This window comes from Artibeus jamaicensis, unplaced genomic scaffold (assembly GCF_021234435.1).
Source record: "Artibeus jamaicensis isolate MK-2021 breed Jamaican fruit bat unplaced genomic scaffold, CSHL_Jam_final scaffold_804, whole genome shotgun sequence".
Lineage (NCBI taxonomy): Eukaryota > Metazoa > Chordata > Mammalia > Chiroptera > Phyllostomidae > Artibeus > Artibeus jamaicensis.
Window position 1 is genome coordinate 1432704 of NW_026522055.1, and position 26769 is coordinate 1459472.

The 26769-nt window shown below is 54.9% G+C and overlaps 1 protein-coding gene across 6 annotated transcripts in view; it reads left to right on the forward strand.

Moving 5' to 3' along the window:
* The window catches only part of MYH14 (myosin heavy chain 14), a 75266-nt gene extending 49320 nt beyond the window's left edge, over positions 1-25946 (forward strand). For 4 of the 6 annotated variants that reach the window (XM_053659728.1, XM_053659727.1, XM_053659729.1 and 1 more), the window contains 19 exons: positions 366-503; positions 2199-2322; positions 2869-3040; positions 5054-5266; positions 5776-5920; positions 6499-6705; positions 7280-7384; positions 7470-7622; positions 8793-9041; positions 12097-12309; positions 13440-13652; positions 14369-14530; positions 16453-16581; positions 17235-17323; positions 17411-17534; positions 21142-21350; positions 23479-23587; positions 24767-24939; positions 25205-25946. In XM_053659728.1, coding sequence (XP_053515703.1) covers positions 366-503; positions 2199-2322; positions 2869-3040; positions 5054-5266; positions 5776-5920; positions 6499-6705; positions 7280-7384; positions 7470-7622; positions 8793-9041; positions 12097-12309; positions 13440-13652; positions 14369-14530; positions 16453-16581; positions 17235-17323; positions 17411-17534; positions 21142-21350; positions 23479-23587; positions 24767-24939; positions 25205-25358 — 3081 coding nt within the window. In that variant the 3' untranslated portion in view covers positions 25359-25946. The remainder of the gene's footprint in view (positions 1-365; positions 504-2198; positions 2323-2868; positions 3041-5053; positions 5267-5775; positions 5921-6498; positions 6706-7279; positions 7385-7469; positions 7623-8792; positions 9042-12096; positions 12310-13439; positions 13653-14368; positions 14531-16452; positions 16582-17234; positions 17324-17410; positions 17535-21141; positions 21351-23478; positions 23588-24766; positions 24940-25204) is intronic. The other 2 variants (XM_053659726.1, XM_053659730.1) reach the window with 1 other exon arrangement.
* The last annotated feature ends 823 nt before the right edge of the window (positions 25947-26769 follow it).

The following is a 26769-nucleotide window of genomic DNA, read 5'->3' on the forward strand; positions in this document are numbered from 1 at the left end:
CCCCCTACTGGGGACCTGGCCTGCAACCCAGGCATGTGCCCTGCCTGGGAATCGAACTGGTGACCCTTTGGTTCGCCGGCTGGTGCTCAGTCCACTGAGCTACACCAGCCAGGGCAGGACAGGAATTTTTATCTGTCCTTGGTGCCTAGAACGGCGCCTGGCACACTGGAGGCACTCACTAAATGCGTGTTGAGCTGATGAGGGAAGCAGAAAGGCCAGCGAGGGCTTTGTCCTTTCCAGCCTCGCCCACACCTGTCGGAGCCCCAAGCCCTGGGGGTCCGCGGGCCTTCCCTTCCACCCCACCCTTCCCATCACACCCCAGCCCGGTGGTCCTGGGTCCTCACCCTCCCTCCCGCCCACTCCAGGAGCTGGAGTCCCACCTCGAGGCGGAGGAGGGGGCCCGGCAGAAGCTGCAGCTGGAGAAGGTGACGACGGAGGCAAAGCTGAAGAAATTCCAGGAGGATCTGCTGCTCTTGGAAGACCAGAACACCAAGCTGAGCAAGGTCGGTGCCTGTGAGCCCCGTGGGCCGGCGGAGTGGGCGCCACGGTGGGCGCGTGGGTCCGGGTCTGCATCAGCCCCCGGCTCGCCCTGCCCCAGGGTGCCACTCCCAGCCAGGCTGTGTTTCCCTTGAACCCTTTCTCTCTGCTTGCCTCCCTCTGTCACACTGTCACTCGAGCAGGCATTGCTTGAGCACCTACTGTGTGTCATTACCTCTCACTGCACCACGAGATGTGCAGACAACCACCATTGCACTCTATCCCATCGGTCTGCGGCTCTGCCGTGCAGGTGCTCCTCTGGCCCTCGCAGGCGGCCGGTCACCTCTCAGGCGGCCGGGGCTGGGTGTCTGGTGCCTCCACGCTCCTCCGTGTGGCCTGTCTCCCCACAAGTGAGCCTGGATCTCTGACACCGCTGCTCAGGGCTCCAGGCCAGGGAAGCGGAGGCAGCCGGCATCGCTTCCCTTAAACTCCATCGATCAGGTGTTGGCAAGCATTTGCTCTGGAAGGACAGGCGGTCAACACCTGCAGGCCCCTCTATTTCGGTCGCAACCACTCAGTTCTGCCTTTGTGGCTGAGAGCAGCCACAGATAGCTGCTGGCCGATGGGGCGTGGCTGTGTCCCAATAAAACTTTACTGATAAAACAGGTGTCGAGCTGAGTTTGGCCTGCACACTCTGCTTTGCAGACCACTGAGCTAAAAGTGGTCTCAGATTCAAAGGTGGCGAATTAGACTGCACCCCAGGAGAAGGACACAGCAAAGAATCCGCCACTGCCTTTAACCAGCCACACCCAGGGCTGCGCTGGGCACAGGGGACCTGGCACTGAACTAACTAGAAAGCCGTCCATGCCCTCCTGGGGGGGAGGGGATGCTGCGTGAGTCCCCATAGAAAATAAACATAATCACGCTTTGTGATTTAACGATAACCTGTGGCAGGAAAGAGCAGAAAACTGCAGAGAGGGGTGGCCTGCTCTGTTCTGGGGGTAGTCAGGGTGGTAGTCAGACTTCCTGGGGGAATCCATGCCTGAGCGGAGAGCTCCAGGACACACAGGAGTTTTCTGGAACATTCTGAAACATGCCATGGCTATTCTATTGCACTCTGTTCCATTTCCTTCTTTTTTTTTTTTTTTAAGGGGTCTTGCTGACCCACTGTATGGATTTCTAAAATGGCTCATGGTTTGAAAAGTACTGCTCTGGGCTGGTGCCTGTCAAACTCTCGTGAGCTCAGAAACCACACTCACCGGGAGCTGGTGAAAATGCTCGTTCTGAGGCAGCAGGCCCGGGGTGGGCCCGAGATCCCGCCTCTCCGACTAGGTCCCTCTCATGTGAGGCTGACGCCACTGGTCCGCCATCTGCACGCTGAGCAGTAGCAAGGGCCCAGCCCTTGCACCCGGTGCCACCGACGTTGAGCAGTGTCCTTTAGAAGAGTAAATTATTAGACTCACCCTCAGGGTCCATCAGGGGAGGGGTGGTCAGTGAAGGGTGCTGTGTTTCCAGTAATGAGTCTGCACCCCAATTAGCAGGCGTGACCCAGTGGGCTGAGATGGGGACACAGACCCTAGACTGGAATGGACAGGAAGGAGGAATTGGGGGCAAGAAGGTCCAGGGAGGAAGGAGATGAGCAGACATCCCAGTGACAAGGACACCCCAGAAAGGGCTCTGGCGGGGGCTGCCCCTGACGGCCCCCCCTCCACGGTCCTCAGGAGCGGAAGCTGCTGGAGGAGCGTCTGGCCGAGTTCTCATCCCAGGCGGCCGAGGAGGAGGAGAAGGTCAAGAGCCTTAATAAACTCCGACTGAAATACGAGGCCACGATTGCAGACATGGAGGGTGAGCGCCCGCCCACAGCGGGCAGCCGCTGGGGGGGCTGTGTACGCTCCCTGGGGACACCTCGGGCCAGCCTCCTGTGCCGCGCAGGGCCTCAGTGGTCGTATCTGCTAAATGGGGCAGGAAAGAAGGCTTGAGATGGAGCGGGTTCCTCTTGGCTCTTATGTTGTTTCTGTCTCTCAGGCATTCGATTGTCTCAGGTCACTCTCTCTCTGTGTCCCAGTCACTGTATCCGACACTCATTTTGTCTCTCTGTCTCTTGCTGTGGACTCGGAATCAGAAGCAGAATGGATGAAGCCCTGCTCTGGGCAGGGCAAGGGGGAGAGGGCAGGGCAAAGAGGCAGCGGGCGGGAGCAGCGGCTGTCCTAGGGGGCGGGGAGGAGTGAACAGTGTCCGAGGGTCTGTCCGGGAAGCTGGGAAGAGGAGGGAGATGCTGAACTGAGCTTTACACCGGGACAAGCGCGGGGCCGCGGGTCTCCATGGGAGCTGCCAGGCGTGGGGTACGTGGGTGTGGAGCCCTCACGCATGGCCCCCCACTCCCGTCTCCAGACCGCCTACGGAAAGAGGAGAAGGGCCGCCAGGAGCTGGAGAAGCTGAAGCGGCGGCTGGACGGGGAGAGCTCGGAGCTGCAGGAGCAGATGGTGGAGCAGCAGCAGCGGGTGGAGGAGCTGCGGGCCCAGCTGGGCCGCAAGGAGGAGGAGCTGCAGGCCGCTGTGGCCAGGTGCGGGGTCGGGATGGGGCGGTGGCGGGCGCGAAGCACTGCACCTGGTCTGCCAGGGTCGGGATGGGGATGCACCCCAGCGAGACCCTCTTGGATGTGGAGCCGCTCACTGGCCATGCACACGCCACCCCCTCTCAGTGTCCCTTGTGTGGAGTGGCCCTGGCCAGCGATCCAAGCCCACCTGCTTAAGGGAAAGGTGGAACAAGACCCTGGTGTGTAGTAATTTGCACAGCTGAAGGTACAGAATAGGGGCAAGAACACGTAATCACTTCTTCGGCCTCCTCAGCCTCCCGTCGCCAAGCAGCCCAGGGGCAATGTGACTGGGAAAGTGGTCTGACCATCTCAGCAATTGCAATCGTAACGACAGGCATTCCTGATTACCGAACACCTACTAGGTCCCAGACAGGGCGCTGGGCTTTTCGAATGCTTTTGATCCACTGGGCCTCATGCAAACTGAGATGCCCTTGATCATAGGAAAGATGTGCTTCTTAGAATCACTGGTACACGGTGTGTGTGTGTGTTCGTGGGTGGTTAAGTACACCCACCCTGGAGTCTGACTTCTGGGTCTCTGGCTCCTCCCCTTTCTGGCCACGTGACTTCACCAAGGCCCATCAACTCTGTAGTCTCGGTTTCCTCATCTGTAAAATGGGGGTTAGCGTAGGAATTTAATAAGAAAGGTGCTCATAATGCCCTGGCTGGTGTGGCTCAGTGGATTGATCACTGGCCTGCGAACCAAAAGGTCACAGGTTTGATTCCCAGTCAGGGCACATGCCTGGGTTGCGGGCCAGGAACCCAGTTGGGGGCATGCGAGAGGCAACCACACACTGATGTTTCTCTCCCTCTCTTTCTCTCTCTCTTCCCCTCTACTAAAAGTAAATAAATAATTTTTTTTCTTTTTTTAAAAACTATTTATTTATCGTTAGAGGCAAAGGGAAGGAGAGAGGGAGAGAAACATCAATGTATGGTTGCCTCTTGTGCGTCCCCTGCTGGGAACTGGCCTGAAACCCAGGCATGTGCCCTGACTGGGAATCGAACCACGATCCCTTGGTTCACAGGCCCACGCTCAATCCACTGAGCTACACCAGCCAGGGCAAAATAAATAATTTTTTTTTAAGAAAAAAGTGCTCAGAAAATTCTTGGCATACCCTGAGCCCTCAGTAAATGCTGGGTGTGTCTGTTACTACTTTTCATTATTTTATTCCTTTGTTCTTATTCATTTTTCTAGATTTTATTTATTTTTAGAGAGAGGAAGGGAGAGAGAGAAACACTGATCAGTTGCCTCTCCCACACGCCCTGACCAGAGAAGGAGCCCGCAACCCAGGCATGTGCCCTCACTGGGAATCGAACCAGCAACCTTTCGTCTTGCTGGACGATGACCAACCAACTGAGCCACACTGGTCAGGGCGGGACTTTCCTATTTTTGATAAGAGGGGCCATACAGCATGTAGCCTTTTGCATTCTCATGAATTTTATTGCCATTCGCTCTGCAACCCTGCGAAGTGGGCTGTTCCTGCCTCTCACAGGCCAGAAGCCTGCTGTTCAGAGAGGGAGTCACTTGCCAGGCAGGTGGCCCAGCGGGGGGATGCAAGCCCGTCTGCACAGCCCCTGGTCAGCACCGCCTCTCCATTCCGCTTCTCTGTGCAAAAGGCTGTGTCTCATGGGGCTTATGAGGCAGGTCTCTGGGGTCAGCTCGGCCACTCACTGACCGTGTGCCTGGGCATGCACTTGCCCGGCTCCGTGCCTCAGTTTCCTCATTTGGCGTCAGCATTGAGACTGGAGAGTCAAGGGCTGGCATGTGGCAGGAGCTTAGCAACTGTCCCTGGGATCACTGCTCACGTCATTCCCATTTTACAGCTCAGAAAACTGAGGCTCTGAGTGCTGGAGGCCCGTACCCAGGGGCAAAGCTGGGTTTGAACCCCAGACAATCACCCCGAAAGTCCACATCTGGCCTCTTTGCCCGCAGAAGTCATCCATGCCCCTGTAACTAACTCTGCCGTCCTCATCCGTCCCCAGGGTGGAGGAGGAGGGCGGCGCTCGCGCCCAGCTGCTCAAATCCCTGCGGGAGGCGCAAGCAGGCCTGGCTGAGGCCCAGGAGGACCTGGAGGCCGAGCGTGTGGCCAGGGCCAAGGCGGAGAAGCAGCGGCGGGACCTGGGCGAGGAGCTGGAGGCCCTGCGGGGCGAGCTGGAGGACACGCTGGACTCCACCAATGCTCAGCAGGAGCTCCGGTAAGGCAGGGCCGCAGGACTTGGGTGAGACTTCTCCATCCACAGGAAGGTTCGGTCACTCAACAATTGTTTATGGAGTGGCAGGTCTGGGCCAGCCTGGGGACAGAGAGCAGTCAGACCCAGGCATTGCCCCCAGGAACTCCCAGTCTGGGGGACAGGCAGGTTGGGTGAAGAACAGACCCAATCCAGAAGAAGCGTGCTTTAATGGAGCACTGTGGCCCTCTAAGAGAAGGCCTCTAAGCCAGCTCTATGGGAGGGGGTTCAGGAAGACTTCCCTGAGAAGGGGCCTTTCGGATGGGGTTTTGAGAGATGAGTAGGAGTTCGCCCCTAAAGCCACGTTCCTCCCACGGCATCAATGTCCAGGTCCTTTACAGAATGTAGAGTGAGGTCCCCGTCCTTGGAGAGAAACAATAAACAGAAGCACTACCAGCTGTTGGGGGGCTCCCCCCAAGCCCCTGCCTTCCTCTCTTCTGAAATTCCATTCTCTGCCCCCGCCCCCTCAATCTAAGGTCGAAGAGGGAGCAGGAGGTGACAGAGTTGAAGAAGGCTCTGGAGGAGGAGACGCGCATTCACGAGGCGGCGGTGCAGGAGCTGAGGCAGCGCCACACCCAGGCGCTGGGAGAGCTGGCGGAACAGCTGGAGCAGGCCCGGAGGGTGGGTTAAGGCAGGAGTGGGGGGTGGGGGGGCTACAAAGAGGCAGGGAGGGCAGGATACTGGGGGTTGGAGGAGGTGTTCTTGGCAGGTTCTAGGCCAGCCCATCTGTCTGGAGTCCTGTCCTCTCGTCTTCCTATCCTTATTTTATCTTCATGGAGCATTCACGTAGTACCATGCTCCAGAAATTACGCGGGGAGCCCGGCAGTGAGCAAAACAGCCACCTCCCCTTCCTGTGGAGCTCACGTTTTGGCAGGAGAGGTAGAGTGTAGACAAAATGAACACATTCATAATGGGTATTGGGGCAATAAGTGCTGTGGGGAAAGGATGAACAGGAAGGGGGTGTTGAGTGCTAAGTTGGAGGGTTGTGACTTTACATAGAGGCCATGGAGAGGTCGTATGAGAAGGTGACATCTGAGTGAAAAAACGGAGGGAGCTGAGGGTTGAGCCATCCCGGCATCGGGGAGGGGGTGAGTTCCAGGCAGAGGGCATAGCCAGTGCAAAGGCCCTGAGGCGGGAATGTGCCTGGCCTAGTCGGTGGGGGAAATCATAGATCGTCGCTTGTCTCTCTCCCCTGCCAGGGCAAAGGCGCATGGGAGAAGACCCGGTTGGCTCTGGAGACCGAGGTGTCTGAGCTCCGGGGGGAGCTGAGTACCCTGCAGACCTCACGTCAGGAGGGCGAGCAGCGGAGGCGCCGCCTGGAGTCGCAGCTGCAGGAGGTGCAGGGCCGGGCCAGCGATGGGGAGCGGGCGCGCGTGGAGGCTGCGGAGAAGCTGCAGCGAGCCCAGGTGAGCGGGGCAGGCGTGGTCTCTGCTGTGTGACCTGGAAAGAGAGCCTGCTCTCTCTGGACTTCTGTTTGGTCCCCTCCAACTTTTCTAACATAATGACACACGGCTAGCTCATGTTTGCTGAGTGGTTATCATAGTTTTAATATTTTATTTATTTTTAGAGAGAGGGGAAGGGAGGGAGAAAGAGAGGGAGAGAAACATCAATGTGTGGTTGCCTCTCCTGCGCCCCCTACTGGGGACCTGGTCCAAAACCCAGGCTCCTGTTCTGACTGGGAATCGAACCAGCAACCATTTGGTTCGTAGCCTGCACTCAGTCCACTGAGCCACACCAGCCAGGGCCCTGTATGTGGTTTTGCATGGACATATGTTTTCATTTCTCCTGGGTGCACACCTATGAGCAGAATTGCTAAGCAAGATGCAAACTCTGTTTCACCATTTGAGGAATGGCCAGACCGAGTTCCACTGTGTCTGCACCACTTACGGTCCCACCAGCCGTGCGTAGGGATTGGAGGTGGAGGAGCAGATGGGGTGGGCTGGGTGGAAGCCTCCTCCAAAAGGTGCTCCTCTCCCACAGGCTGAACTTGAGAACATGTCTGGGGCGCTGAGTGAGGCCGAGTCCAGAGCCATCAGGCTGAGCAAGGAGCTGAGCAGCACGGAGGCCCAGCTGCACGACACCCAGGTGACCGCCGCCCCCTCCCTTCCAGCACCCAGCCCCTCCCACCCTTCTGCCCACCCCTGACATCCATGCTTTCTTCCATCTACAGGAGCTACTGCAAGAGGAGACCAGGGCGAAGCTGGCCTTGGGGTCCCGGGTGCGAGCCTTGGAGGCTGAGGTGGCGGGGCTGCGGGAACAGCTGGAGGAGGAGGCAGCCGCCAGGGAGCGTGCGGGCCGTGAGCTGCAGACTGCCCAGGTCCAGGTGAGCAGTGCCGGAGCGGGGACCTCAAGGGGACCTCAGTCCCCCAACCTGCTCCTCCTGGTTCCCTGGTGCAGAGATGGGCCCCTTGCCCAAGCAGCCATAGCCCAGCCTTCTCGGTGCCTCAGCACGTTCCGCCCATCTGTCCCTGGCGTCCTGCCTTACCCACTACTTTCCATCCACGCAGCCCCAGCGCTGCTCAGGCCTCCTCCTCTGCCCCCAGATCCTCACCTCAGCCTCCCTCCCTGCCTCCAGTCTCTCCTCTTCTGGCTCATCCGCCACAGAGCCTTTCTACCCCGAGAGCTGACCCTGCCCCTCCCTGGCTCACAGCCCTCCCACGGGCTCCCCAGCTGCCCCGGGACAAAGCTCGAGGCTCTCAGCCGGGTGCCGGAGGCCCTGCCTTCTCTGGTCCTTCCTTTGTCTCTGGCTGTGTTCACCTCTCATGTCTGCTTCCCCACTTCACTCGGGAAACTCCTTTCATGTGTCAGGACTCCGCGATTGTGGGGAGTCCCCGGCCACCCGCCTCTGGGCTCCCACGACCCTTCTTTCTTCCCTGTCCCCATTCCAGTCATCCTGGGCTGGAACATTCTCTGCCCACAAGTCCCCCCACCAAATGGAAAGAAAGCTCCTTTAGAAAGTGGGACTGTGAGTTAGATCTGATCCCCAACACAGGCGAACCAAGAGCCCGATTTACGGGAGGCCTTGAGAAATGCCTGTTGAGTGAATGCGTGTTGAATGCATGCCTGCAAATACCCTTCTTCAACTGGAAAACTCCTGTGCATACCTTAAGTTCCATCTCAAACGCCACCTCCTCCAGGAAGTCTCCCTTAAATGTTCTAAACAGATTCTGAAAGCCTTCTGAGGACTCCCATGGCTCTCAGACTTCTGCCTCAGCCTCCCTCAGCCTGGCTGTGACACTTAGACCTCTCCATCAGACTGGGGGTTCCCCCAGGGCAGAGCCCGGGTCTGATTCTCCTCTGGGCCGCAGCAGGAGTAGTTTTAATCGCAAAAAAGCTGGGGGTCATAGAACTCATAACCAAGGCAAAAGAGCCCAGGGTGGGGAGTCATTTCTTCTTCAGGCCTCAGTCTCCTCACCTGGGAAATGGGGCGCTACCCGCTCACGCGTTGGTCACAGCCGTGACTGCCGCCCACCGTCTCTGTCCTCCCCTTCAGCTCTCAGATTGGCGGAGGCGCCAGGAGGAGGAGGCGGGGGCACTGGAGGCCGGGGAAGAGGCTCGGCGCCGGGCAGTGCGCGAGGCCGAGGCCCTGACGCAGCGCCTGGTGGAAAAGACCGAGGTGGTGGAGCGGCTGGAGCGCGGCCGCCGGCAGCTGCAGCAGGAGCTGGATGACGTGACCATGGACCTGGAGCAGCAGCGGCAGCTCGTGAGCTCGCTGGAGAAGAAGCAGCGCAAATTCGACCAGGTGCGGCCCTGCAGTGACCCCGCTGGGACGCCCGGATGCCAGTCCGTGCTTCCCATCTCATCGTGGGCACTCAGGAATGTGTGGTGTCTCGGCTCCACTGTGAACTTGAGGGGTACCCTAGGGCAAGACGCTTCTTCCCTCTGAGTCTGCAAAATAAGACGCCCATCCAACCTGCTGAATGTTTCTTGTCCCAGAGTAACTATCGGTAGCACCCTCTTTACCCCCAAACGTGTCCTCAAGGTGCACCAAAGGGTGCTGGCGAGGATTAAATGAAATAACACATCTCGCTTCTCCTCCTGGCTCACTGTGCCCCTGGCAAGCTGCTTTGCCCATTTTGGCCTCAGTGCGCCCATCTAGGAAATGGGTGTAATATGGAGCATCTAGAAATCTGAGGATGAAATAGATCACAGAACCCCAGAGCATTCACATCAGGCAACCCGACCCTGGCAGTGTGGCTCAGTTGGTTGGAGTGTTGGCCTCTAAACCGGAAGGTTGCGGGTTCAATTCCTGGTCATGGCACAGGCCCAGGTTGCAGGTTCATCCCCCCCGTCAGGATGCGTATGAGAGGCAACTGATGGATGTTTCTCTCTCACCTCCATGTTTCTCTTCCTCTCTTCACCCTTTCCCCTCTCTCTAAAATCAATAAGCATGTCCTCGGGTGAGGATAAAAGGAAGAAAGAAACAAAGTAAAGTTCCAGCAACCCTGAGTTTGGAATCCCAGCTCAGCCCCTTTCTGGCTGTGTGGCTTAGGAAAATCGCTGCACCTTCTCTGTGCCTCATTCTTTTAATCCGGAAAATGGGAGCATCATGATTTTGCCTTCACTTTTCAATCATATTTTTGCTGAATAGAGAATTGTAGGTAAACAGTTTATTCTCTCAGCCCTTGGGAGCGACCATTCCGCGATCTCTGGCCTCCACATTTCAGATGAAAAGTTAGCAGATACCGAAATCATTGTTTCCCTGTGGGTCAGGTTTTTCTAGCCGGCTTCCTTACCTTTGGTTGTCAGCAGTCTGACTTTACGTGTAGCCGCGGATGTTGTATGTGTCCTGCTTTGGGTTTGCCAGGCTTCCTGAGTGGATGTTTTGATAAAAAGTGTAAACTTTTAGCCATAATTTCTTCAAATATTTTTATGCACCTTCTTCCCTCTTTCCCCTTCTTCTCAGACGCCCAATTCCTGGATGCGTGGCTGCTTAATGCAGTCCCAAAGGTCAGCATGGCTTCTCGTGTCTCCCCTCTTTTGTATCCTGGAATTTTATATGGATTCTTTTCATACAAATGTCTCTTTCGGTGAGCTTCTTTCACTCACAATATTTTGAGATTCATCTGTGTTTTGGCATATAACAATAATCCATTCCTTTTTTTTTTCCTTTTTCTGCTGCGTATCATTCCTGGACAGGCAAAGCACATTTTGTGTATCCATTAGCCTGTTGGTGAACATTTGAGGAGTTTCTTGTTGGAGCTTTTACAAATAAAGCCTTAGTCTTTCTGATAGGATGTAGCAGTTTTCTTTTCTCCCTTTCTTTATTTATTTTTTTAAGATTATTTATTTATTTTTAGAGAGGGGAAGGGGAGAGGGAAAGAAACATCAGTGTGTGGTTGCCTCTTGTGCGCCCCCTACTGGGGACCTGGCCTGCCACCCAGGCATGTGCCCTGACTGGGAATCCAACTGGCAACACCTTTGGTTGGAAGCCCATGCTCAGTCCACTGAACTACACCAGCCAGGGCTAAATGGTATTGTTTTTCTTTCCATTCCTGCCTGCTGGGGAATAGAAATACAATAAACTTTGGTACATTGATACTGTTTCCTACAACTCAGCTAAACTCACTGATTAGTGCTGGTAGATTTTTTTGTAGATCCCATTGGGCTTTCCTCCAGTTCTTCTGGGATTCCAAACACATGTGTGTTTGCCTGCCTAATGCTGTCTCATGGGTTATTAAAGCCCTGTTAATTCTTCTCTTTCCTCGCACTGTTTAGAGAATTTCTATTGACCTGTTCTCCAGGGTACTAATTCTTCTGCGTCCAATCTGCCCTCAGTTTCATCCAGTGACTACCTGAGCTCGCTTATCGTGTTTTTCAGTTCTGTTTGGTTCTGTTTTATGGTTTCTAATCCCTCGTGAAATAACCCTGTCTCTTCACCCGCTGTATCCATCTTATCCTGAAACTTAACGTAGTCCTTCTGCAATAGTATCTAGGTCCTGTGTGGATCTGTTTTCACGGGCTGATTTTCCTCTGAACTGAATCCCACTCTCTTCCTTTCTTTGTATTGTTTTATTCTTTTCAATGACTGTGCTTTAAAAAAAACAGTAAAGGTTGAAATACACTTTAATTTTTATTATTTTTATTTTTTAAAGACTTTATTTCTTTATTTTTAGAGAGAAGGGAAGGGAGGGAGAAAGAGAGGAAGAGAAACATCAATGTGTGGCTGCCTCTCTCTCGCCCCCTACTGGGGACCTGGCCTGCAACCCAGTCATGTGCCCTGACTGGGAATCGAACCCAAAAACTTTCAGTTCACAGGCTGGCACTCAATCCACTGAACCATATCAACCAGGGCACGCTTTTTTTTTTTTTTTTAAGATTTTTGTAATTTATTTATCTTTAGAGAGGAAGGGAAGGAGAGAAGGAGAGAAACATCAATGTGTGGTTGCCTCTCATGAGTCCCCTGCCGTGAACTGGCCTGCAACCCAGGCATGTGCCCTGACTGGGAATCGAACCTCAATTGTGTGGTTCGCAGGCCTGCGCTCAATCCACTGAGCTACGCCAGCCAGGGCCAGGGCACGTTTTTAAAATACAGATATATGTTTTCTTTCTACCACTACCCCAAGAGGAAAAAACACCCTTTCCTCTGTTCAGTATCTAGAGTGAGGGGCTGATGAGCTTAATCCAGCCAACAGCTGAGCTGGTTTGGGACAGGGTTGCAACTTGAATCCCTCTACCTCCCTCACGTGTCCCTGCCTCTGCGTGTCTCCGTCTCTGGTTGCTCCCTCTTCCCCAACCCCTTGTTCACGCCCTTCAGCTAATCTCTTTCCCTCACCCCATCTCCCTCCTCCCGGAAGCTCCTGGCCGAGGAGAAGGCGGCTGTGCTCCGGGCGGTGGAGGAGCGCGAGCGGGTGGAGGCCGAGGGCCGGGAGCGCGAGGCCCGGGCCCTGGCGCTGAACCGGGCGCTGGAGGAGGAACAGGAGGCGCGGGAGGAGCTGGAGCGGCAGAACCGGGCCCTGCGGGCGGAGATGGAGGCGCTGCTGAGCAGCAAGGACGACGTCGGCAAGAGCGTGAGTGGGGGTGCCCTTGCCCCGCGACCCCCACGGGAGAACTGCGTGCACAAGCATGTGCCGCCCCATGCAGAACATGTAGAGACCCTGCCATCCAAGTCACATGTTCGTGCACAAGCACAGCACAGGAGCGGAGCTGCTGACTAAACACACGTGTCCACATACGCATAGACCACGAGGAGCATCTTCCATTGAACATACGTGTTCACACACAAAGCATGACCGTGACCCAGAAAACACATGTGTTCCTGCACGTATACATGGAATTTGAGGAGACTTCCGTTAAACACACATGTACACACAGAACATGCGAATCACGCAACACATGTGTGTGCAGACACTCAGAGACAGAACACATGAAGAGAATTCACCGCAAAACTGTCAAGTTATTGGTAGTGAGTCCAAAGACCCTTCTTGGGGGGCTAGGATATTGGTGGGACGAAATTTGATTCCTTCCCGCAAACAAAGTGGATGGGCAGGTGCCAGAGAGGAGAGTGGTCCCGGCCCTGTGGAGCCGCGGTCTGGCGTGGGAGGCGGTACGGCACAAAAAGACAGTCAAACGCATGTTAAGTGACCGCGGTGACTAGGGCTGTGTCCAAGGGGGGCTCATTCCCCGGAGCATGGGCGTTGGGGAGGCGTCTCTGAGGAGTCGGAAGCCCAGACCTGTTCCACAGGGTATATGGGTTTTTAAACAGTGTATACCTCCCTGAAAAGTCTGGGAACCCCAACCTGAAAAAAAGACACAGAAGGAAAGAATGGGGAGTCTGGCAGGTTTGGAGTCCCACCTTCCGGAAGATGAAGTCCCGGTGAGGCGCGCTCACAATCCAAAATAATCCGCCACCCAGGAGACTCGGCTGACCTCACAGACTTGAATTAGACTCTCAAGAGCTTCCGATAACAGAAGGATCGTGCTTAGGTTCTTACTAAAACGTTTCCTAACGATTTGGGATGAGACATAGTAAGTAGGTGCTCAGGAAGGGGTGAATGAATGAAGGAATAAATGAATGAACGAACTAGAATGGGCCATGGACTTGGGGTCCCCTCCCCCTCTCCTAGGATACATCAGGATCTTGGCCTCCCTGGCCCCCGGGCACCCTGCTGCCCTGCGCTCACTCTCCTTCCCCCGCCAGGTCCACGAGCTGGAGCGCGCCCGCCGGGTGGCAGAACAGGCAGCCAGTGACCTGCGGACGCAGGTGACGGAGCTGGAGGACGAGCTGACGGCAGCCGAAGACGCCAAGCTGCGCCTGGAAGTGACCGTGCAGGCTCTCAAGGCACAGCACGAGCGGGACCTGCAGGGCCGGGACGAGGCCGGGGAGGAGCGGCGGCGGCAGCTGGCCAAGCAGGTACCGGCAGGCCAGGCGCGAGGCTGCGGGGCGCCCGTCCAGCGGGCCGGGCCTCGGGCTTCCCAGGCCGCAAGCGGGGCGGAAGTCTCGCCCACCCACTCGAGTCCGCCTGCCTCCTGCTCCCCCACATCTCCATGCACACTCACCACGTGCTCACTGACCGGCTCGTCCACCCCCTGCACCCCCGACCTCACTCCCTCCTTCACTTGCTCTTCCGCCCGCGGCGGCGGGCAGGGCCCTGCGCTCCGCGATGGGTGCTGAGCGTGGGACGGGCGGGTCGGCTCTGAGAGTCGGGAAGACCCCGCCTGGGCCACGCGGGCCGCAGACTGGAGGGGAAGAGACTGGAGCAGGGAAGCGAAATGGAACAGGCTGGGGGTCTCTGGGATTTTTTTATCCCCCCTGATCCAGCCATGGGTGAGGGCCCAAGACTTTGCCCCTCACTCCCCGGGGCGCTCAGGAGCCACAGGAGGGCCATGAGGAGGGGAAGGGCCAGGTCAACTCTAATACAGAGAGACCCTTCTGGAGCCCTGCTGGAACGGGCAGGAGCGGGGAGATTAGGGGAGGAGGGTTTGGGGGGGGCGAGGCAGGGGGAGGAGGAAGCGGGCCACAGGCCTGAGCAGGGGCTGGAGGGTGGGCATCGCTGTCACCGGCCTGCAGAGGGCGCTTGGGCCTCCCGCGCCCTGAGCTCACCCCTGCTGCTCCCCGCCTCTCCCCAGCTGCGGGATGCCGAGGTGGAGCGGGACGAGGAACGCAAGCAGCGCGCTCTGGCCGTGGCCGCCCGCAAGAAGCTGGAGGCGGAACTGGAGGAGCTGAGGGCGCAGATCTCGTCGGCGGGGCAGGGCAAGGAGGAGGCGGTGCGACAGCTCCGCAAGATGCAGGTAAGGGGCGGGGCTTCACCGGGCCGGCTGGGCTGAAGCCGGGGTGGGGGGCTGGGCAGTCCCACCACCGCTCCCGCAGGCCTGGCCGCTCCCTCTCCACCCCGCCAGCGGCACCCAGAGATGTCGCCATCCTTAGAAACATCCATGCCCCGAAGGCTCACTTGGTCCTTTTTATATTTTTATTGCCTTTAGTTAAAGTATTTAATTTTAAGGCCAATGCTCCCATCTTATGTAATTTTTGAAATGGAAATACCCTAAGGTACCCCCTAGTATGAAAGATTATGAAAGTTATATGGGTTGTTTAGAAAAAAAAAACTTTTTGGATAATGACGGATCAAGTGAGTACATTGATTATAACAAATGCGGGGCTCTGTTGGGGAGTGGGGGGTATTGATGAGGGAGGCTGTACCTGGGGGCTGGGGGCAGGGGGCAGACGGGAAACCTCTGTACCTTCTGCCCAGTATTGCTGTGAACCTAAAACTGCTGTTAACAGCTGGTGTAGCTCAGTGGATTGAGCGCGGGCCTGAGACCCCAAGGCTTTCGGTTCGATTCCCAGTCAGGGAATGTCCTGGGTTGCAGGCGGGTTGCAGGCCAGTCCCAGCAGGGGACACACAAGAGGCAACCATACATTGATATTTCTCTCCTCTCTCCGTCTCTTTGGGGGGGGGGGAGAAGCTGTCTAACACCCCAGGAAAAGCTGTCCAACACCCCAGCCAGGGATGAGGTGCCTGGTCCAAAAGTCTGCAGACTTTAGTACCATTGTGTTATGATACATGTACATGGTAACTTTGGATATATTAGGCTAAACTAGTATTCAAACTCATTTGTTTTTACCTGTTTCACTCGGCTACTGGATGGTGTGAACAGCACTGACCTCGCGGTGTATTTATTCCCACTGGGACAGAAAGGTCCCTTGCAGAAGGTCAACAGGGCCCCTGTGTCGTCCCCAAGGGGGAAATCCCTGCCCTGAAAAGCCATTGTCAACAGCATGTCAAATTAAGAACAGTGATTAATCGTCCAAAGCACTCTCAAGCCCTCTGCTGTCCTCGCTGTAGTTATTAACAGCTAGGCACTATTCTGTTGTAAAGATATGAAATTTGTTTAATTTTTAATTTTTTAAAATATTTTATTTATTTTTAGAGAAAGGAGGGAGACAGAGAAACATCACTGTGTGGTTGTCTCTCGTGCGCCCCCTGCTGGGGAATGTGGCTGCAACTCAGGCCGGTGCCTGACCAGGAATCCACCCCGCGACCCTTTGGTTCGCAGGCTGGCGCTCAGCCCACTGAGCCACACCAGCCAGGACTAGAGTGGGTTTTTAAATGGTGGTTTGTGTTTCGTTTTTCTTTATTTTAAGCACCCTCGAAGAGAAAATTCTTACACCGGCATTTTTACACATTCTCAGTAGGATAGCCAGGTACCGAAGCTGCTACAAGTAGAAGCCTTGAAACAGGATAGCCGGGGTTTAAGTCCCGGCTCTGCCACTTGCCACCCTGGCCGTTAGTGAACCTCACTGTGCCTGGGTTTCTCCATCTTCCCACCAGGGAAGAAAACTGTTCCCCCTGCACCTGGGATTGGGAAGATTATGGGAGCCAGTACGCATATCACGCAGGGCCTGACCCAAGATAAATATCAGCGAGTATTTGCCATCGTGATTATTTCCGCACAGTCCAAATACAACTTTTCTAGGCCTACTTTAATTTTAAGGGACTTCTTTTTTAAAGAGGAGGCGGCTGAGACCCAGAGAGGGGGCGGGCTGGTTCAAGGTCACACAGCAGCCGCCGGGGGTGAGTGGGGAAGTCCAGGGCCTGCGGCGCTCAGCGGGAGCCGAGGAGCCCCCCCCCCCCCACGGCTGCTGTGCGAGGGTGCGGGGCGCCCCACGAGTCCGGGCCAGGCTGACCCGCCCACTCGCTCCTTCTGCCCAGGCCCAGATGAAGGAGCTGTGGCGGGAGGTGGAGGAATCGCGCACCTCCCGGGAGGAGATCTTTGCCCAGAACCGGGAGAGTGACAAGCGTCTCAAAGGGTTGGAGGCGGAGGTGCTGCGGCTGCAGGAGGTGAAGCCAGGAGGGGCGGGGTACCGGCTGGAACCTGGGGGGGGGGAGTGGGCAGAGCCCTGCGGGGGGCGGGGGGATCCACCTATGCCAGGCCTGGGGGCACTGGGGAGCCCTGGCGGAGTTCTGAGCCGGGTCTGCTCTGGGGCCTGACGGAGGACGGACAGGAGTAAGGGGGTGGGAGGCAGGGAGGCTGGGGAGATAGGACGAGCCCTGAGTCCGGGCTGTGAGGACATGCGAAGGACCAAGGCAGAGAGAGTAAAGGGGCAGGACACGCGTGGCTGTGGGTGGCGATGGGTCAGAGGAGGTGAGGAGACACCTGGGGGTCTGGCCACCGTGACTGGGGGAACCCGGAGGGGGGGCAGGTTTGAAAGGAGGCCCTGGAGCTCAGGGGGAGGTGCTGAGGGTGGGAGGCCTGGGGGCGGACAGCTGGGGGGTGGGCGGGGCTCACCGTCCCAGGAGACCGATTTAGGAGACTTGCGACTGTAGATTGAGGTTCACACCAAAGTCACCCAGGGTCGGCGTGTTCCTGTGCAATGAAGGAAAAAAAAGAAAAACATGCCGAGAGACTTAAAGGGTGAGAGGCAGTGAGGCTGGTGCCCAGTGGCCCCTCCCCGCGCCCCTGCTTACCACCCCCGCCCTCCCGGTCGCTGCAGGAACTGGCCGCTTCAGACCGCGCCCGGCGGCAGGCCCAGCAGGAGCGGGACGAGATGGCAGATGAGGTGGCCAACGGCAGCCTTAGCAGGTGAGTGGCCTGTGGGAACGCGGGGCAAGGTGCCCTCCTCCGGCCGTCCTGCCGTCTCACCCCGCACCCACGGTCATGTTCTCCCAGGGCCGCCATCCTGGACGAGAAGCGCCAGCTGGAGGGCCGCCTGGGGCAGATGGAAGAGGAGCTGGAGGAGGAGCAGAGCAATGCGGAGCTGCTCAATGACCGCTTCCGCAAGCTGCTCCTGCAGGTGAGCGCCTCCGGGGCCCCTGCTGGCTGCCAGCCGGGGTCCCTGCCCACCTGGGGCCACACCTTCTGTCCTCTTGTTGAGCAGAGGTAGGAAAAGGGAATGTTTGAGTGGGTTTTGAAGGCTGAATAGAAGTTCTCAAGTGGGGGGGGGAGATTTTGATGCCTCACTTCGCTTGTATTTATGAGGCTTCACAAGGGCTGAATCCAGAGATGAGCTGTGTGGAGTCTCCGTCCTGCGAGCTCCCTGGGGACACAGGCATGGAACTGCACTGTCACATTTTCTGGTGGCACGTGTGACAATAGATGTATTTTGGGCCTGGGGGAGGGGCGGTAGAGACAGGGACAGGGAAAGAGAGAAAGTTCTCTGCAAGAGTTCCCAGAAGGCATTTGGAATTTGAAAGAAAAGATATTTGCCTGTTGTTTTGTTTTTTTCCAATGCATTCATTGGTTGCTTCTTGTATGTGCCCTGACCAGGAACAGAACCTGCAACCTTGGCCTCTCAGGATGGTGCTCTAACCAACTGAGCCTCCCGGCCAGGGCCTGGCTGGGGTTTTCAAGCGTAAGCAGGAGCTAGGCAGACACAGAAAAGCATCTCTTCACTTGTATATTTATTTATAGTATGTTTTCCAAGGCTGCTAGAGGCCCAGGCCCTATTCTGAGTGACGCTGCGGACCTGGGGATGGATCATTTCAGGTCCCCGTGCTGTCCTAGTGATGTGCAGGAGACAGACGACCCCAGTACAGAAATACCGATGAGTGTGGAGGGAACACGAGACACTGTGAGAAATTAGACAGGACACTGACCCAGCCTGGAGGCTCGGGACGAACAGGAAAGACTTCCCCAAGGAAGGGAGGCGATACCCAAGGACTTCCTGTAAGACAGTGAGAGATTTCCAGGCAGACAACAGAGGGCCGGGGTTTCCAAAATAAGACCTATGCTTCCATGATTTCATTCATTTGGTTGTAGATTTTATTTATTTTTAAAAAGAGAGGAAAGGAGGGAGAAAGAAAGGGAGAGAAACATCATTGTGCAAGAGATACATAGATCTGTTGCCTCTCGCACGCCCCCTACTGGGGACCTGTGCCCTGATTGGGAATCGAACCAGTGACCTTTCAGTTTGTAGGCAATACTCAGCGCACTGAGCCATACCAGTGAAGTCTGGTTTTCTTTTTTTCTTTGGTTTGTTTTTAACTTCACATCTCCTCTATGACATCTATACCTGAGCTCTTAATAGGCTGAGAATCCTGACAGGATGGACACAGGTGATGTTAGAATCACAGTATCCTGTCTTGAATCATTTACTTTCTCCCACATTATATACACAATGGTCTCGGAAGCTCCGTGTGCTACTCAGAAGCACAACGCATCACTGCCGATATAATTACAATGTGATAATAATTTTGTCTATTCTTTCTGTTTAAAAATAGTTGTACTGCCCTGGCTGATGTGGCTCGGTGGCTTGAGTGCCAGATAAATTTTTAAAAAGCACTTAGGAGTCACCCTGGATGGGCTCCCACCGGCCCCTAATGGAGCAATTCGAGCTTCAGCAAGGCTAATAATAATCGCAATTGCTTTAAAACCACCAAATCTGTCTTAAATCCATGCGTGCACCACGATATTTTTAAAAATTAGTCATTGTTGTCTTCGCTGGGTGGCTCAGTTGGTTGGAACATCATCCCATACGCCAAAAGGCTGCAGGTTCGATCCCCAGATGGGCACACTCCTGGGCTGTGGGTTCGATCCCCAGTCAGGACACATACAAGAATCAGCCGATGAAGGTACAAATAAATAAGTGGAACAGCAAAATCAGTGTTTCTCTCTCTCTCTATCTGTCTCTCTCCTTTCTCTGTCTCTTTCTAAAATTAATAAATTTTCAAAAGTAAAAAAAAAAAGACATACAAAATCATGTTTTAACTGGTGGGATTCAACTATAGGATCTAGAGATGAACCTTTGAGTAATAACACTTGAAAAAGCAGCGAGGAAGGGATTTGTCTAACACCCAGGATAACGTGCTGTTTTAGGGGGACGGGAGGGGCTGTTCTTGGGACGGTGCCTGGAGGGGCTTTTTGAGTTCCTGTCTCTTGACCCAAAAGGGGGTGACTGTGTTGTTTTCCTTTTATTAACCCATGAAGCCGTATATTTGATCAGTTTTTGACTTTATCATAGTTTTACTTATTAAGAGCTTTTTAAAAAAAGAAAACATAGCCCTGGGTGATGTGACTCAGTGGATTGAGTACCAGCCTGTAAACCAAAGGGTCACCGGTTCGATTCAGGGCACATGCCTGGGTTGTGGGCCAGGTCCCCAGTAGGGGGCACGTGAGAGGCAACTACACAGTGATGTTTCTCTCCCTCTTTCTCCTTCCCTTCTCCTCTCTAAAAATAAAGTCTTAAGAAAAAAAACAGAAAACAGAAAATGCTAAGCTAATCACCACATCGATGAGTTCTGATTCATACAAAGTATGAATCAGACCGGGTCTGACTCATACCCTTGTTCGCAGCACAGGGCCTCACTCGAGTACGAGCTGAATAAATAAGCAGGAGCTATTGTCGGGGGTGTGTTTACATGTTCTCCGTGTAGTAGCTACTGTTCATTGAGCCGGCATTTCTCAGAATGATCCTGCCTATCACTCAGAACCACCTGAGGTGCTTGTTAAAAAAGTGCATCCGTGGCCCTGGCTGGTGTGGCTCATGGATTGAGTGCTGGCCTGCACACCAAAGGGTCGCCGGTTCGATTCCCAGTCAGGGCACGTGCCTGGGTTGCAGGCCAAGCTGAGCCCCAAATCAAGAGGCTAACCGCACATTGCATTGATGTTTCTCTTCCTCTCTTTCTCTTTCCCCTCTGTCTAAAAATAAATAAATAAAATATTTAAAAAATAAAATTTAAAATGGTTTTTAAAAAGTGCACCCATGGACCCTGACTGAGATCTGCTGTAACAGAAGCTCTGGGGGGAGAGCCGCTTGGTCCGTATTTTTTTTTTTTCACAAGTTTCCCAGATAACCCTGTTGCAAAAAAAAAAAGTGTGATAATCCTTCGACCAGATGCATTCACAGTCAGGGGTAGACTTTAGAGCATTTAAACAAGTTTGTGATAGTCTTGTGAACTTACTAAACTAGCAAAAATTTACCCAAAAGGTTGAACCCCAGGGCTGGGCTTTCACCGCTATGGCTCAGTTGGTTGGAGCATCATCATGCAAAGCACAAGGTCACTGGTTCGATTCCCAGTCAGGGCACACGCCTGGGTTGTGTGTTCGGTCCCCATTCAGGGTGCGTATGAGAGGGGCAGCTGACCAATGTTTCTCTCCCTCCTCTTCTCCTCTTTCTAAGAATAAATAAATACAATCTTAAAAAAAATGGCCCCAGCTATCAGGACCATAATAAAAACAAAAACAAACCAAAACAAAAAACCCAGGGCTGGTACCACTGCTGGCTGAGAAGTCAGTTTGGAAACATGCACACCACATGTGTTTGAGTACTTTTTGTGTAGCAGGCTTTGTGCTCTGCACTTGTGGTAACGACCATCAGCTCACTGAATTGCAGGTGTCTGGATTTCCCTGCCACCTTCGCTCTGAGGCCCCACCGTGACATCCTGCCCTTCTCACCGCTGCAGGTGGAATCGCTGACCACAGAGCTGTCTGCCGAGCGCAGTTTCTCAGCCAAGGCAGAGAGCGGGCGGCAGCAGCTGGAGCGGCAGATCCAGGAGCTCCGGGAGCGCCTGGGCGAGGAGGACGCCGGGGCCCGGGCCCGCCAGAAGATGACCATCGCCGGCCTGGAGTCGAAGCTGGCCCAGGCTGAGGAGCAGCTGGAGCAGGAGTCCAGGTGGGTGGGGGAGGGGTGCACAGCCGGAGGGTGACTCCTAGAGGCTGGTCAGTGAGAGGAAGGGGTGTTGTGTTACAAACACCCGGTTTAGAAATACCCCAAAGGCATCATGTTAATGGTTGTTGATTCCCTACATCATGTAAGATGCTTTGGGCTGCAATGACCTGCACTTCCACCAAAAGGGTGATTTGAACAATAATGTAGCAGTTAGCTATAGCTGCGTAACAAATCATCCTAAAGATGAGTGGCTTAAAATAACAACTGTTTCCCTGAAACCTCTATAATTTTATTAATCAATGTCACCACCATCAACTCAATTAAGAGTTAGCATTTACAGCCCTGGCTGGTGTGGCTCAGTGGATTGAGCGCCAGCCCATGAACCAAAAGGTCACCAGTTCAATTCCCAGTCAGGGCACACGCCTGGCTTGTGGGTTGAGTCCCTAGTGGGGGAGCATGAGAGGCAACCCATCAGTGCTTGTCTCAGACATCGAGGTTTCTCTCCCTCTCTTTTCCCTCCCTTCCCCTCTCTCTAAAAGTAAATAGATAAGATCTTTTAAAAAAGCCTTAGCACTTACAACATGATTGTAAGATTGAACACATTTTCTTACGGTTACTGTCATCTTGGATATCCTTTTTCGTGAAATTAATACCTGCTAAAGTCTTTTGCTCATTTAAAACAACAACAGCAGTTTGGTTTTTTTTAATTGATATTTTTAAAAATCCTCACCTGTGGAGATGTTGATTAATTTCAGAGCAAGAGGAAGGGGTGGAGGGAGGGAGAGAGAGAGCAGAGATGTGAGAGAGAAACATTAATCGGTTGCCTCCCACATGTGCCCTGAGTAGGGATTGAACCTGCAACCTTTTGGTGTACGGGGTGACGCTCCAGTCAGCTGAGCCACTTGGCCACAGCAACATCTGTTTATTATCACTGATGAGTCTTTGGACGGACCGGTAGTGTCTGCTGATCTGAGCCTAGCGGGTCGCACTCATGGATCTGTGTTCACCTGAGGGTCAGCTAGATTGGTGTGCCAATCTCGGCCGGGCTCTCTGAGTCAAGCTTCCAGGAGTTCGGGGCAGTGGTAAAACCTTGGGGCACAGACCCAGGACCACTGCAATGGCACTTCTGCGTCCTGTTGCTAAAGCACGTCCCTTGGCCAGCTCAGATCTAAGGCCGTGGAGATATGGACTGTACCTCTCGATCAGAGCAGCTGCAAAGTTATATTGCGATGAATGGGGACACAGGAAGGGTGACAGGTGAAGCCGTTTTTGTCATCAGTTTATCTGAAGGATTTCTTTTTCTCTCATGGTGAGGAGCTGGGCAGCTGAAAGTTGCCAGAGCGGGGCTCTGGGTCAGAGTCTATATAGGTCCCTTGGTCTTTCCCTCGTGGTCACAAAACGGCTGCACTTGAACCCAACATCACACCCACACACCCATGTTCAACGCCAGGAAACAGCAGCTGGGTGGGGCTGAAAGCATTTCCATCTCCAGCCTTTGGAACAACCAGGAACACCTGCCAATGTTCCCAGTTAAAAATGACTGTGTCACCCTGGCCAGTGGGGCTCAGTTGGTTGGAGAGTCGTCCCGTAACTAAAAGGTTGTGGGTTCGATCCCTGGTCCAGGTGCATATGGGAGGCAATCAGTCGATGCTTCTCTCTCTCCCTTCCCCTCTCTAAAAAAGCAATGAAGAAATGACCTTGGGTGAGGATAAAAAGTAAAAATAAAAATAAAGAACCACTGCGCTAACAAAACTAACAGGATACTTCGTCCCTAACCCTAATAAGTGTCACTATTTCAATGCAGTAGATTTTTCTATATCCAATACTGTTCAGTAGCAATAATAACAGTTTCCACTGATTGAAGACTTACTACATGTCAGATGCTGGACTCAGGTACTTGTATATAGACATACAAGTCACACCACCCTGGTGAGAGAAGGGCCCTGTTTTATATTATAAGACTCCCTTTTGCATTTCTTCATTCAATAAATGTACTGAGACCGTGCCGCTCATCCTCTCTCCTGCCTGGGCCCTGGGGGAACAACGAAGAATGGGACATGGAGGTCGTGGTCTCGCGGGATCCCCCGGCCGAGCCACACTCAGGAGTTTCCTTTGTCCGTCTGCTCTTCAGGGAGCGCATCCTCTCGGGCAAGCTGGTGCGCAGGGCTGAGAAGCGACTGAAGGAAGTGGTTCTCCAGGTGGAGGAGGAGCGGCGGATCGCCGACCAGCTCAGGGACCAGGTGAGCAGCCGACGTCTCTGGGGAGCCGCGGGGGTGGCAGGGGGAGGGGCACGCACAGAGAAGCAGCAGCACGTGCCTCTCTGGAGGTGGGGCGTTTCCAACACAAGAGGCGGCATTGCAGGTGCCGCGCTGGAAGTGAGCGCAGACACTGTTCCCACGCAGAGCTGGGACCAGTGACTTTGCCATCCTTAAACTCTGGAATCGGGGAAAGCTGAGCTTTCTAGGGGCGCAGACAGCCAAGCAGAGTTCAGACCAGGGCTAAAGCAACAACGCAAAATGTTCATGGTATGGTTTCAATGCATCAGGCGCTCTGCTCAACACATAATGCGTAGTGCCTTTTTTTTTTTTTCATCAGAACACTATGGTAGCGAGCTCTTGTTTTCCTCTTGCAGTCGGGTGAGAAAACTGAGGCACAGGAAGGTGAAGTAACTCGCTTACGTTTATTTAGCCACAAAGAGATGCAGCCAGGGTCCAAACCCCAGCCCCAGCTGCTGAGCCTGCACTCTTAATTTCTGAGCAGTTACCGAATCCCAAGCTCAGCGTTGCCTGCTTTTTAAAAAACTCCATGCTTGCATTCCCTCGCCAGCCCGATTTCCCACGTGAGAACACGGGAACTTGAAAAGGGGGTGCAGTTGGCTCCAAAGTCACAGTTAGTAGAGATGGAGCCCCGTTCGGATCCCAGGTCTGTGAAGCTCTAAATAGCATCACCGTGGCCTTTAAAGCTCACGGCTGTGTTTCCTGAGCCATTCATTCATCCCACAAACTACCATGCCGAGCGTGGTGCTGGGCATTGGAGACGTGGTGGAGAAGGTGCCTGTGCTCCTGGAGCTCCCGTCTTCAGAACAGGGAAGAAAGACACAAGAAACCTACCAACCAGCAAAGACAATTACACATCGTGACAAGGGCTAGGAAGAAAACAGGGAATGAAGAGCAAGGGAGATGCAGAGGATTGGGGACCCCTCTCTTAGGAGGTGACATTTGAACTGAGACCTGAAGCAAGAGCCAGGCAGAGGGCACACCAGGGACAAAGGTCCCCGGGGGTATGAAAACGAGCACCGTGGGTTTGGAACAGAAAGGTTCCCAGAATGGCCAGAGAGAAGGACGGGGCGGTTTGGGGCAGATTGAGTGATGAGAATGCGGCACCCCGAGATGTGACCCGGCCTCCCTGCTCCCCCAAAGATGGAGAAGGGGAACCTTCGGGTGAAGCAGCTGAAGCGGCAGGTGCAGGAGGCGGAGGAGGAGGCGTCCAGGGCTCAGGCAGATCGCAGAAGGCTGCAGCGGGAGCTGGATGACGTCACAGAGACCGCGGAGTCCTTGAACCGAGAGGTGACCACCTTGAGGAACAGGCTCCGGTATGGCCGCCCCGCACCTGCACACCCTCGCTCCATGAACCCCTGCCCCACCCTCTCTCTGCCCCCATCTCCCTCCATATCTCTGTGTTCCTCTCTCTCCTTCATTCTCTGTCCCCCTGTCCCCTCATCTCTCTGCCCCTACCCATCTCTCCGTTCCTCCCTGTCTCATCCCTCCCCTCATCACCTCTCTCCGTATCTCTCTATCACTTTTCTCTCTGCTCCCTTCATTTAATGACTGTCCCCTGGTCTCTCCTCCTCCCCACAGACGTGTCCCCCTCACCTTCACCACCCGCACTGTGCGCCAGGTCTTCCGACTGGAGGAGGGCGTGGCATCAGACGAGGAGACCCAGGAGGCAGAGCCGGGGTCTGGACCGCAGCCCCCGGAGCCTGACGGGTCCCCAGAAGCGCAGCCCCAGTGACCCCTCCCTGCTCTCAGCTGTCAGCCCCTCCCTCCCTGGCCCTGGCAGGTGCTGGTCCCATGAACCCACCCTGTGGCTTCTTGCACTTTGGACATGGCACCACCTGCTGGCACCACAGCACTTACCAACCCCACCCCGGAGGGCCCCCTGAGACCTCCTGTAAACACTGCGGAGCCGGGAGCAGGGAGGCGAGGACCGGGGCTCTCTCCCTGGAGTGCGGAGTCGGGTGTAGTTGGCACGCTGTGGTCTCATATAGCTCCGGTCCTTCCTTCGGTGTTAACGGTTTTCACTAGGATGGGAGCGTGACCCCCGGCCCTCCTCAGCCAGGGATGCCCATCGCTCTCCTCCTCGGGCCCCCTCTCACTCCCAGGACTCCACTGGCCTTTGATTCTTGCAGAGGGGAAGGATAAGGGGGCCTGTATTGCCCCCCTCTTCCCATGCTCTGCCCTCCCTTCTGGTTGCTAATGTGTGATCGCAGTTCAGTTGGAGTTCCCGGAGGGGCTGGGAGAGGCTCCCTGGCCCTCCAGCCTCCAACTGTGGCAGAAATAAACTCCAGCCCCGACTGGACCCCCCTGGAGTGGTGTGTGTTCCTGCAGGGGGACATCTCTGATGGGTCCAGAGGGCACCGGCTCCTTCCGCCTGCTGGGGCTGCAGGTGGAGCAGTCTTCCGGTTCCGATCACAGCTGGCCCGTGCCGGGGGACCGCCTGGGTACTGGACATTTCCCACCCCCCAGCCCACTCCCTCTGAGTTATTGCCTCCATTGTACAGACGAGGAGACCGAGGCTCAGAGCCTCGATGTCCTTCACTCCAAACGTCCCAGTCAGTGAGTGGCGGAAGGGGTACTTGCTGTGCTCTGGCCTCTGAGTGACTCTCAAGTCTTTGCAAAACTGACAGCAGTGACTTCGTTGAGTCTGCGACCATTTATTTAACTGTGCTGAACACGGGACACTTGTCTCAATTCTCAGCATAACCGCTAGAGGCAAGGATCGCATTGGATTTCAGCACCTAGGACAGCTCCCGGGCTCCCAGTTGGCTTTCAAATCATTTGCTGGATGACTAGATCACCCCGTCCTAGCCTTTGTGAGTAGCAGAACAAGCACAGAGAGGTTGAGAGGCTTGCCCAAGGACACGCAGCTACAGAAGTTGAACCCATGCAGACCGTTTCACAGTCAGCCCTATGCAGGGTGCGACCCTCAGCCCCGGAACACAATCTGCCAATCTGCCAATCTTGAGACCCCGGTTCGCTCCGCCCTTGGGGACTAGTCATGCTCACTGAGGAGCTCACCCAGGTGCCCTTGCACTTTCCATTTAGGGGTGTAGGCAGGCACTCACCCCCAAATCACAAGGTGAGAGCCGGTGATCAAGGGGATGTCTGGGCCCCCCAAATGCACACCCATGCCATTTTAATCG